The sequence below is a fragment of the Dermochelys coriacea genome, chromosome 12, assembly GCF_009764565.3.
Source record: "Dermochelys coriacea isolate rDerCor1 chromosome 12, rDerCor1.pri.v4, whole genome shotgun sequence".
NCBI lineage: Eukaryota > Metazoa > Chordata > Testudines > Dermochelyidae > Dermochelys > Dermochelys coriacea.
Window position 1 is genome coordinate 39,700,408 of NC_050079.1, and position 11,712 is coordinate 39,712,119.

At 54.3% G+C, this 11,712-nt stretch overlaps 1 protein-coding gene across 1 annotated transcript in view; it reads right to left on the reverse strand.

Annotated features, from left to right (window-relative positions):
• Positions 1-10,786, reverse strand: part of PIEZO1 (piezo type mechanosensitive ion channel component 1) — a 104,988-nt gene extending 94,202 nt beyond the window's left edge. Inside the window, 1 exon segment of the mRNA XM_043494905.1 lies at positions 10,236-10,786. Coding sequence (XP_043350840.1) covers positions 10,236-10,299 — 64 coding nt within the window. The 5' untranslated portion in view covers positions 10,300-10,786.
• Between the last annotated feature and the right edge of the window lie 926 nt (positions 10,787-11,712).

The following is an 11,712-nucleotide window of genomic DNA, read 5'->3' on the forward strand; positions in this document are numbered from 1 at the left end:
TGAGAGCTCCAGGGGCTCGCTCAGACCAGCCACCCCAATTCTCATCCCCTGGCTGCTCTGCTGTTCCCCAGTGGTCTCCCTCTCCTCCTCCATCTGGATGCTTCCCCACCACGTCCCTCCCTGCCCCACAGCCCCTGCCCATTGGAAGGGCCCTCTGCACAGTGGGTGGCTGACCCCCAGTGAGGAGTTTGGGGAGGGGTGGTTTATGTACCAGTGCAGCCCAAAAGCACCTCATGATCACCGAAACACAACAGCGTGCAGTCACCCGGCTCCACAGATCCAGAACAGAGCCCCCGGCACGCTGGGAAAGCCCCCTCCCCCATCGGCCAGGTTCCTGAGGCTCGGCCAGTCCAGGAGCTGAGGTTCCCAGCCAGCAAGGGGTCTGGACAAGCCCCTGCCCCCAAACCAGCAGGTAGAAGGGATCCCACTGGCCTGGTGATGGGATGCAGGGAGAAGTGACTTAGGAGTGAGCTGAGCACTGATATGGGCACTGGGGGCTCAGAGATTTGCCCCTCTTAAGAGATGGGCTCATAAATTCTGCACTAGCTGAGCCTGCTGGGTGCTTTTCAGGGATAAGCCCAAGGAGCACGCTTGGCTGGGAAGTCTGGGCTCACCGGGGCCAGACATGGGGAATGGCAACAATCTGCACTAAGGGCAAATGATCCCCCGTCGGAGGGGAGATGATGGTGGGAGCAACATGGTCTGCTCCGACCTGGGGGGCTGGAATCTGCCTGCAAACTTCAATCTTCATAGGCAGGCAGAAAACTCAGTGGGACCTGTGTGTGGTACAGGGCAGCTGCCATCTCAGTCCCTGCTGGGCCCACCCAGCTACCAGGCAGAGTAGGGCTGAATGGCAGAGGAACCCTGAGAATACAGCTTCACAGTGAAGAGCTGAAGCAGCTGCTGTCCTGGGTGTGAACCCGCAACTCTTTTTAACAGACCCTGCGATCCCAAAACAGCCCCATTGATCCCAGAGGAGCAGAGCTCTGCTGGCTAGGTGTCAGGGCCCAGCTGGCCTGCACAGCCCCATACCATCTTAGAGCATTACCTGCATCCTGGGGTTTCAGGGTCTGAGACCCTGGAAGGACTGGAAAGGAAAGTGTTCCAAGCATTGGATCTCTCTCTTCTTGCACCTTGGCATTTCTGCCCTGGCCTGGCAGGACCATATTCACCCACATTGCCCGGCTCAACATTCTCAGATTTATGGGAGTTCCATTGCCCTTTGCATAAGCTTCCCAGCCCATAGGCTAGCCCGCTCCTGAGCCGAGAGAAGCTTAGCATCACCCAAAACACTGGGCTCGGTGACGGGAGAAAGATACAAAGACTCAAGAGAGAGGCATGGGCCGAAGACAGGAGTGGAAACTAAGAACTCGGTTCTAATCCCAGCGCTGACACCATTCCCGCTGTGGCCTGGGGGCAAGTCACTCTCTCTGCTTCAGCTTCCGTAGCCAAGTTCCCAGGGGGTGTCATTAAAGCAGAGTGCTAAGCAACAGTTACTTATCTGCAAGTCTCACTCAAACTTCAGATCCCAAGGGGGCATTTTACAATGGCCAAGAATAGCAGGGCTGCAGTCACCAGCCTAGACTCCTTTCTGGACACTGCCCCTGGAGAGGTAAGGCCCACGCTAGATACCAAGCTACCCGATTCCTGCTTTCGGCCTACTGCCCAGTTCTCCCCCCCTCCCCCAATAGCTACAGTCCCCGAGCTGCCATCATATTTTCCATTCGTTGTCCGGGTCTCAGCAGTTTACGCCACTGCAGTGAAGTTAAATACCCGTTGTTTAAACAACCCCCTGCCCTCCACCCCCCAGCCCACCACACACCACAGAGTAAAACTTGCAAACTGAACACAGTGCAGCTGCCCTCCCCAGGTCACACTTCCCCTGCCAGCCGGCTGGGACACAGTCAGCAGCATGGACTGTTTGAAAATAAACAATGTAAATTAATCAGTGGAACAGCCCCCTTCCCTCCCCCACAAAAGAGATCAATGCTTCTGTGGTTTTAACCACCCAACAGAGCCAGGATACAGCCAGGTGATTGTATACAGAAGCCCCCTGGTCTAAGTTGGATCTCTAAAACCCTAATGGCATTGCAGAGGGCTCAGTCAGAGAGCCATGCAGGGGGCTGAACCCGTGCAGAGCCGACTCATTGTCCTACAAGCGATTACCACGGCAGCCCTCGGACGCGTGTGGCGCTTGATCGCGCCATGTCCGACGGGAGCAGAGTGCTAAACAGCACGTGTGTGTACAGTCCTAGAGCGAATCAATAACCCTAGAGCGGGGCTGAGAGTGGCTCCGGCTCTCCCAGTCCCCCCAGCGCTCCGGACCAGTTAGAAACCCCAGCCAGGATTGCAGGCCAAGGTAGCGATGAGGAAAGCAGGCCAAAGGAAGATGAGACTGGCCCACACAGCATGGCAGCAGGGTGCGCTTACATTCCACCGTGGAATTTGTTTACACGGCAGCTTTTTCACAAGGCTGATCATAGGCAGGTTTGTAGAGCAGCTGCCAAACAATGCGACTGGCAGGGAGGGACAGTGCGTGTGTGTGTGTGGGGGGGGGGATGGACTGGACAGCAGGGGCTGGGAAGAGGTGGGAGGGGAGCAAAGTGAAACCAGCGGGGCAGGACTGAAGCAAGCGTTGTAAGCGTTGGGGGTGGGGGGAGGCGTTGCACAGAGATAGGGTTTGAAGAAGGCGGTGCAGGGTGCAAGGCTGAGGTTCTACATGTGGGCTCATGCCCATGCCCTTAAGCAAGGCCCAGAGGGGAGAAACTTGTGCTGGTTTAGGACCCTGCACACAGGACATATTTGTACACGCCCATGTGCTATACACACCCCCCCACACCACCTGCTGCATACTGTGCAGACTGGGACCGCGCACACACACACCCCCACATTGTACAGAAAGGGACCGTGCGTGCGCACACACACACACACGAGCACACACTGGGAACACACACACACGGCACACACACACCCCCCGTGCAGACTGGGACCCTACACACACACACACACACACCCCGTGCAGACTGGGACCCTACACACACACACACACACACACACACACACCCCGTGCAGACTGGGACCCTACACACACACACACACACACACACACACACACACCCCCGTGCAGACTGGGACCCTACACACACACACACACACACACACACACACACACACACCCCCCGTGCAGACTGGGACCCTACACACACACACCCCGTGCAGACTGGGACCCTACACACACACACACACACACACACACCGTGCAGACTGGGACCCCACACACACACACACACACACACACACACACACACACACACACACCCACCCACCACCACACACACCCGCCACTGTGCAGATCAGCACTTTGTTGGAAGCACCAGTTATTTTTCCTTTGAGCCCCTGCCTGTAACACGCAGCCACTGATGCTGGTTTACTTCTCTTCTGTTTAACCCAGGGCCCAGCCACAGAAGGGGACGGGCTGTGCAGCCCACTCTCCCGGTCAAGCAGTAGCTCGGGGAGAGCAGAGTCATCGGCTGGAGCCGACTTCGTGGAGCCTTCATTTCAGGAGGAAAAAACATAAAAGCTAAAATAAGGAGGCTGGTAAACAGCAGCCAGCACCCAAGGACTGGGCTCGTCCAGGAGAGAAACCCCTCAAAATACTCACTATCGTTACATTATTAAACAGGTGGGGTTAGAGGGACTCCTTATGACACAGAACACTTGAGAGAGGTTGAAACCTGGGGAATTAAGGCCTCTCAAGAGCAGGTCACATTGGCGTGGGGTCCTTATCCCACTCTTAGTGCAGTCCTGGTGTGGACAGAGGGCAGTTTCCGTGCCAGTTCCTCACGGTCAGGAGCCTGCTCAGGTCCCGGTACTCCAAGCTGTGCAGTTCTATTTCCATCACTTTAAAGTTATTACGTTCAACAGAACTCTAGTACAGGCAAGGAAACTCCACCAGCGAACACCCACTAATGCTACACACGGCCTTGTCTACACAGAGCTTTAACACACGGAACGCTGATCCCCACACATCCGTCTTCCCTGTTGCAGGCATGAGATCGGGGCCGAGTGCACATGCCTGCCCTGGCCACAGGCCCCAGCCATGCCAAGCCTTGCCCTGGGAGCAGTGTGTGCGCCTAGGAGCTTCCATTCACAATTACTGCCTATGACCAACCGCAGAACCTCTGGCACAATGGAGGCAGCTGGGTGGGATCAGGGAGGGAAATAGCTCTGAGGAAGCAGCCCCTGATGGGCTAGTGTGCCAGCACTGTAAATGTGCCAGGTGTTTCCCACATACACAAGTTCCTGCCTGAAGCTGCTTAGAAGAGGAACAGTCTACAGGCAAAGGGCAGGAGGAGGAAGGAACTGAGGCATCTGAGCAAAGCGACCAGTAGGTGAGGCAAGGTCTCGGCAGGCTACATGCGCACAGAGTTCTTGAGGAGCAGTACTGAGGTTATGGAGCTGGACCAGTGCCTGGAGCTAAGCCACGTACTCTGCGCTGGCAGTGAAGATGCCCACTTCTTTTCGCATGTGGTGCTTCCAGAGAGGGGCTTCAGGAGTAGCTGAAGTGAGGTGGGGGAGGAAGAGGACAAGATTTGGGATGGTTGTTGGCAGCAGAGACAATAGTGAGAAGAGACTGAAGGGGAACGGAGGCTGGCAGCAATGACAGAGATGGGGATGAGACCCCTAATAAAACCAGGCCAGCACATGAGCAGTGTCATGGGGAGCCTGGAAAGACAACATGGGGCTTACATTTCACATGCACCCCAAAAGGGAGGCAGCAAAATGACACTACAGGCAGGGGAGAGGATTCAGCCATGGATGGATGGACTGGAGAGAGAAGTATCAAAGACCTGAGAGGTGACGATTACAGGGGTCAAAACAGGTGAAGACTAGGGCAGGGAGAAGCAGCTGGGATGGGGAGGGAGGGTGGATTATGTTTTAGAGATGTTGTACAGAAAGAAGCTGTAGGACTTGGGTTATGTTCTGGATTTTGGAAGGGAATAAGGCCATCTGGTTTTATTGATGGTTCTTCCACTGACTCACTGTGTGAATTTGGATAAGTGATGTCCCCGCTCTGTGCCTCAGTTTTCCCATCCATAGAACGCACAGTTCTGCTCAAGCTCACAGAGCGATGGTGAGGTTTACCTATGGTGTTTGCGAAGTGCTCAGGCACAGTAGGTACCCAATAGTCTTTTTCAGAAGGAAATAACTTGGCAGGTGGTTCACAATATTCTTCCCCACATCATACTAGGAGCTGGTCACCTGAACATTCCATTTTGAAAAAAATAGTTTTGAGCACACCCAAGAGTCTTCTAACTAAAAGGGACAGTGGCTACTTAACTAAGTTCCCAGTATAGTACAAAGAAACAACTACAGAATCTAATGTGCAGGGGGAAGTCATGCAATTTTATAGGATTTCGAAGAACAGTTTTGCAGCTTTAAACATTTGCCTGCAGTGCTGTGAATGTAAATGCTGCCAGCACTATGCCAAGGCAGAAGGTGAAACTGACAAGGCTCGTGTCACTGTCAAAACTGACTGAACAGCAAAAAAGTACTTTCAGTCTAAATAATCTCAGCTGTTGTTCTACTACAGGGACAAGCAGAGGAAGTCTCTTTTAGAAAGAGATTATATCCATTGTGAACACACACTTAACCAGCCAAAACCTCAACTGGTATAAATGACAGTAGGCCTCACTGACATCAACAGTGCCACACCAATTTACACCAGGTGAGGATATGCCCCTGTATATTTTATAACCATGTGTGTCTCCAAGATGCCCAAACCAACATGAACCAAATTTGGGAAACAAATCCTTGCTCCAGCCTGAAATGCTCCACATCAACTCCTTGCAGCTGTGGTTAACACCCAGAAAAGTGGGTTTGTAACAGACACATGGGCACACTGTCGTAGTGGTGTTTGCAGGCAGAGTTATAATTATCTTCTCATATCCTGCACACTCTGTCACTGTGAGTCACTGCTTGAGAGACACACACAGACTAGAACAAATAGGAAGTCTGCAACTTTTAAAAACTCCTCTGCCACCCCCCCAAAAAAAAAAAAAAAGGGGTCAGCTAAAGAGCTAGTCAGATTTTCTCTAACTGCCAAGAAAGCCCACTTTGCCACCTGAATCCCTGTAAATCACATCCTGATCTGCTGTGATCCCAAATGCAGCCTGACAGCTCATGGCAAAACCGTTTCAGTTTATTAATTGGAGGAGGTAGCATTGCTGATGGCAAAAGCTGTCAAGCAATTTTGACCTACTGGAGAAGAGTCACACTATAGCTTTTCACAGCTGCAAATTTCCCCCTCAACCGCTCTTTTTCCCTCCAAACAGCAGTTTGCCACAGAATTTGGGTTGGAAAGCCACACCCTGCCTTCCCTCCCCCTCCCTCCCCAGTTTCTAACTAGAATCTGAGGAGGTCTTTGGCTGTGGCTTATCTCCCTGGGGAAATAGTGGAAGCCCCATAGCTTGGGACTTTTTCAAAATTTGGCCAGACAAAACACAAGGAAGTTGTTGAGGGCAATCCTTCATTTGCAGAGCAATGGGCTGGATGACCCAACAGGGCTTTTCATTAGTGTCTGTTTAAAGGGAAACGGACAGTCCACTGTCAACTAACTTACTTCACAGAGTAGTACAGATCAAAAAGGTTGATTCTGTTTTTTAAGTCTCAGGACACTGATATTTTCCAGACTACTAGCCAAACGACTGCTCAGGCTGGTGGTGCATCCATCTCCAAAGAATAACATTGCTTAAAACAGTCTGAGAGCAGCTTTTTATCATTGATTTGACCTCTCTGAAAACCAGTTGCTACAGCCAAGGTGGGTTTTCCCCAAGCATACAAGTTACCCAGAATGTCTCATTAACAGATTGAGACTTTCTCTGGGCTGAGTGAATGGATTAGGGGGAAAAGCCAAAATTAGTCAAAACTGCACCCCGAAGGCTATTAGCACAGCTCCTGGAAACTCTGCCGAGATTTTCTAACAGCCGCTTGTGTCACTGTACACCAGTCAGTCCCTCTCTCACAAGTTTCTGGAAATGAGATTGCAAAAGTAAACTCTGGATTAATAGAAACAGCTCAGGGATGACCAAAAGTTTGCTTTTTAAATATTTCTGAAATACTCGCTGACTTGATGCATGCAGAGACTTCAGACAGAGGCCGGGGAGGAAGAGTAAGAAGTTAGAAATCTAGGTAAAGAAACAGACTCCAGCATCACAACTTTTTCCTATTTCACATACTCACGTCTTGGTAGGACTCACTGTTTTATCATTCTGAATAACAACTCCTGCAAAAATGACACTCATTTCAAAAAAACCAACACACACCTGTTACTACCACCAGATATGATTAAAAACACCTGCCTTAGGGTTTTGTACTGCCACTCACCAGCATAGTAGCCGAGTGCCTTCGCCGTACGATAGATTGACAACACATGAAGAACATTAGGGATATTTATTATCTCAGGATATTCTCTGTTTCCGAGTTATGCTGGGAGGAGGGGAAGGAGGTTATGCTGAGGGGTGGCCGACGTGGAATAGATCATCGTACTAAAGAAAAGCTTTATCAAAGAGGAAGGATTTGCAGCATTTCCAAGAGTGCTCAGTTGCTTGATTCTAATCTCCAGAAGTTCCTTCCCCAGCTGGGTTGCCCTCATCTGAGGGCAGTGTGGCCCTGGCTCTTGTACCACTGTGCTTTGTGAAGCTGACATTCTACCACATACGCTGCTTGTTTGTTCTGAGACATTTCCACTCCTCTTGGACAGTGCTATCTGACGGGTAACGAGTAAAAATACCTCTCATAAAACACTAGTTTTTATCCCCGCCGCTCTCAGAACACTTCACAGACAAGCATCACTGTCCCCACTCAATAGCTAAGGAATCGGAGGCCCAGAGGCTGAGTTCTCACAGCGGTTCCGAGATGGACTCAGGAGCCAGGTCTGACTCCCAGTCCTGTACTCCATCCACTGGACCACAGCAGACTCCTTTTACAAACCTAACCTTCTTGACAAGGTCCTATTAACAGGTGTGGTCCCACTCACCTAGCTACAGGCAAGCCAAGCAAAGAGAATGTTTGTTAACAGCTGGCCTGCACTGATTTGATACATTTCCCTGCTGCCTGGGGAAAATTTGAAAGAGGTATTCCCCCAGCAGCACTAGGCAGAAGTTGCTGGTTTTTCTACCCCCTAACCCTGTGTCTTGAGACAACAGAACATAAGAACAGCCATAATGGATCAGACCAATGGTTCATCTAGCCCAATATCCTGTCTTCCAATACTGGCCAGAACCAGACGCTTCAGAGGGAATGAAAAGAACAGGTGAATTATCAAGTGATCCATCCCCTGTCATCCAGTCCCAGCATCTGGCAGTCAGAGCTTTTGGGACACCCAGAGCATGGGGTTGTGTCCCTGATCATCTTGGTTAATGGCAATTGCTGGACCTGTCTTCCATGAACTTATCTGATTCTTTTCTGAACCCAGTTACATTTTTGGCCTCCACAACATCCCCTGGCAATGAGTTCCACAGGTGCCAAGAGCAGAAAGTCAGGTTCACCCAGGCCATGAACACAAAGAATCTTGGAAAGTATGACACCTGATTTCATCCCACACTAAGCATTCAGGGCTTTGATACAAATTTGTTCTTCAAACATGCTGTTTAGGGTAGGGACCAGGGTTTCTTACACGTCTCGAATGCGCCATGCACATCAGTGGTGAAAGACAAGCCAGTTACTCTTCAAAAGATGACATACTATTGTGAGTGTTTGCATGCCACTGATTGCCATAGAACATAGGTGCCCAGTAGGCAGCTTTAGAGACCATACATAGGAATATAAATACACACAAACTAGCCAGCACTGTCATGTGGACACCCATGTTCCATCCTCTATGCCAGTGGTTCTCAACTTTTCCAGACTACTGTACCCTTTCAGGAATCAGAGTTGTCTTGTGCACCCCAGCTTTCACCTCACTTAAAAACTGCTTGCTTACAGAATCAGACATAAAAATACAAAAAGGTCACAGAATACGGTTACTGAAAAATTGCTGACTTTTACCACATAATTATAAAATAAATCAATTGGAATATAAACGTACTCACATTTCAGTGTATAGCATATAGAGCAGTGTAAACAAGTCATTGTCTGTATGAAATTTTAGTTCGTACTGAGTCAGCTAGTGCATTTTATGTAGCCTGTTTTAAAACCAGGCAAATATCTCCATGAGCGGATGAATCTGCTGGAAGACTCTCTGCATACCCCTGGTGGGTACACGTACCCCTGGCTGAGAACCACTGATCTATGCTAACCTCTCACCCCTGGGAGCACCTCAGGTCACTAAACAAGGGCTAAGACAGGAACATGGTTGGGTTCCTGCCCAGTCCCTTCCAACTAGAAGGGTGGGGGTGCAGCCAGAAGGGTGGGGATGGGACAGGGGGGATCTTTTCTTAAGGTCTCATCTGGCGGGAAGAAAGATGGTTGAAATGAAGAGGAAAGCTGGAGAGGTGGTGCCCCATATGGGTAGGTGGTGTCCCCTATGGGCAGGGACCTTGCTGCTGGGGTTGTACCTAGAGTCAAAATTAAGCAGTTCAGGGGCTGGTGGGTGGGGAAAAGAAAAGCTGAGACTGATCTGTGGTTTTATATCGAGTGCTCCCCCGCCTCCTTCCCCCCATGGGTCGGCCTTGCCGCCCGTTTCTCTCCTGCTCCTCAGTTCCCCCCTGGGCATGCCCGCGCTGCTCAGAAGCGGGCCCAGCCGTGGCAGAACACGCGCTGCGTGCAGCGCCTGGACCGTTCACCCTGCAGGTCGGGTGCCCGGGGGCTCTCCCCCAGCCCGGGCTCCTTCTCAAGCTCGCTCCCCCACGCGGGCAGGTGAGTCACAGCGAGCTTGGCACGCGGGATCGCCCGCCGGCAGCGCGGAACCTGCAACTCTCCGCTCTGCAAAGGGACGGGAAGCACAAGAGCCCCCAGCGGACACAAAGTTTCTCCAGGCTACGCGGGCGAGTCCTCCCGTCCCAGCGCCATATACACGGGGGCTGGAAGGGTCGCCAGCCACGTCTTTAAAAACACCCCCCCCCCCAAATCCAGCCTCCGCGCGCGGCGAGCAGCCCTGTCCTGGCAGCAGGGGGCTCGGACTTTCCCTAGGCTCTCCACTGCGCGAGCCTCCAGAGGGAACTCCCGACCCACCCGGCCTCGCCTGGACCCCCAGCGGGCTCTGACAAACCGGGGGGGGGCAGTTCCTTACTCACCGGCTAGGAGCGAGAGCGGCAGCAGCAGCCAGTACAGCGCCCCACACAGCGCCCGCGGCTCCATCCCGCCCCCCGACTGCACGGGGGGGGAGAAAGAGCCCAGACTCCCCGTGGGGGCCCGCAGCCAGCCCCGCGGTCAGGCTGAGCCCAGGGGCCGCCCGCAGCGCATGGCGCTGGACAAGCCCCGGCGGGCTCCGCGCGCAATCGTCCCTTGGTGGCGGGCAGCTCCCGCGGGGAAAGTCTCGGCTCCGGCCGCGGCGGGCTGGCTGGCCCCGCTCCTGCGGGAACTCGGCTCCGGGCAGCTCAGCAGGGCCCGCTGCGGGAGACGGAAGAGCGCGGCATCGCGGAGCCCCCTTCCCGCCCCAGCCGCGCTGCCCCGCGCAGGCTCTTGTGTAACCCGAGCAGCCTGGCCCCGGCGCTCCAGTGGAAAGTCTGATGCGGGGGAAGGAAGAAGGTGGATTTATGCAGGGGCCGAGCTCGGCGGGCTGGGCCCGGCTGCTCTCCCACGGGTCTTTATAGGCGCGGTCTCCTCCCTGCCCAGCCCCGGGCCGCTTCCCTTCAGCCCCCCTGGGCTGGGCCGGGCCGGGCAGCCGCGCTCACAGCCTGCCCGGGGGAGGCCCCCCTGTCCCGGCGCGGAGGGCTCATGGGGAAGCGACAGCTGCCCCCGGGGCCCGGCTTCTGCTCGTAGTGCCCACGAGCCCCGAGCAAGGGGCTCCCCCCACGCGTGGGTCCGGCCCGCTGGCAGCTCCGCCGCCCGGGGCGGGGCGGGGCGGGGCGGGGGCAGGCTGCTCGCTCTCTCGCTCTCTCCCGAGGCGCAGCCCTCCTTGCCCCGGGCCTGGCTCGGGGGGGTCCTGGCTGGGCTCGGGGCTCGGATCCCGACCCCATCCCCGCGGCACGTGTGCAAGCTGCGGCCACCGGGCGCTTTGCGTCCAACCGGCGCTTTCCTGTGGCCTCCGGGCCTGCGCCGGCGGGTCCCACTCCCTGCCCGTCCCCGGGCAGCCGCCGCGCTCAGCCGGGGAGCCAGCACCACCTAGCGCCGGTACTACGCTCGCTCCTCGTCGCGCCGGACGCTCCCCGGCGCTGGGGGGCACCCAGCACCCACCCTGTGGCCCCTGACCTGTCGGAAGAGAGACTCTGCCCGGAGAGTGCGCGCCCGCTGCTGCCTTGCGGGCTGCCCTGCGCACGGAGGAGACTGCGGCCTGGGGGGCTGGGGCTGTACCGTTAGTGGAGGGGAAGCTTTGGGAGGCTCCTTTTATTCCTGAAGTGGGAGCAGATCACACACAGCCTTGGTCTCTGCTGCCCTCAACCTGAGAGGTGGTGCCTTTTGCAAATTAACAGCAAATCACCTCTCCCCCCGCCAGACGAATCAGAGCCATATGCCAGGAGCCAGAAGCCTTAGCCAGAGCTCACCTGCCTTCCATCCTTTCCACCACAACGTCAACAGTCAGCACCCATCTATCAAACTCCCCCTCCCGCA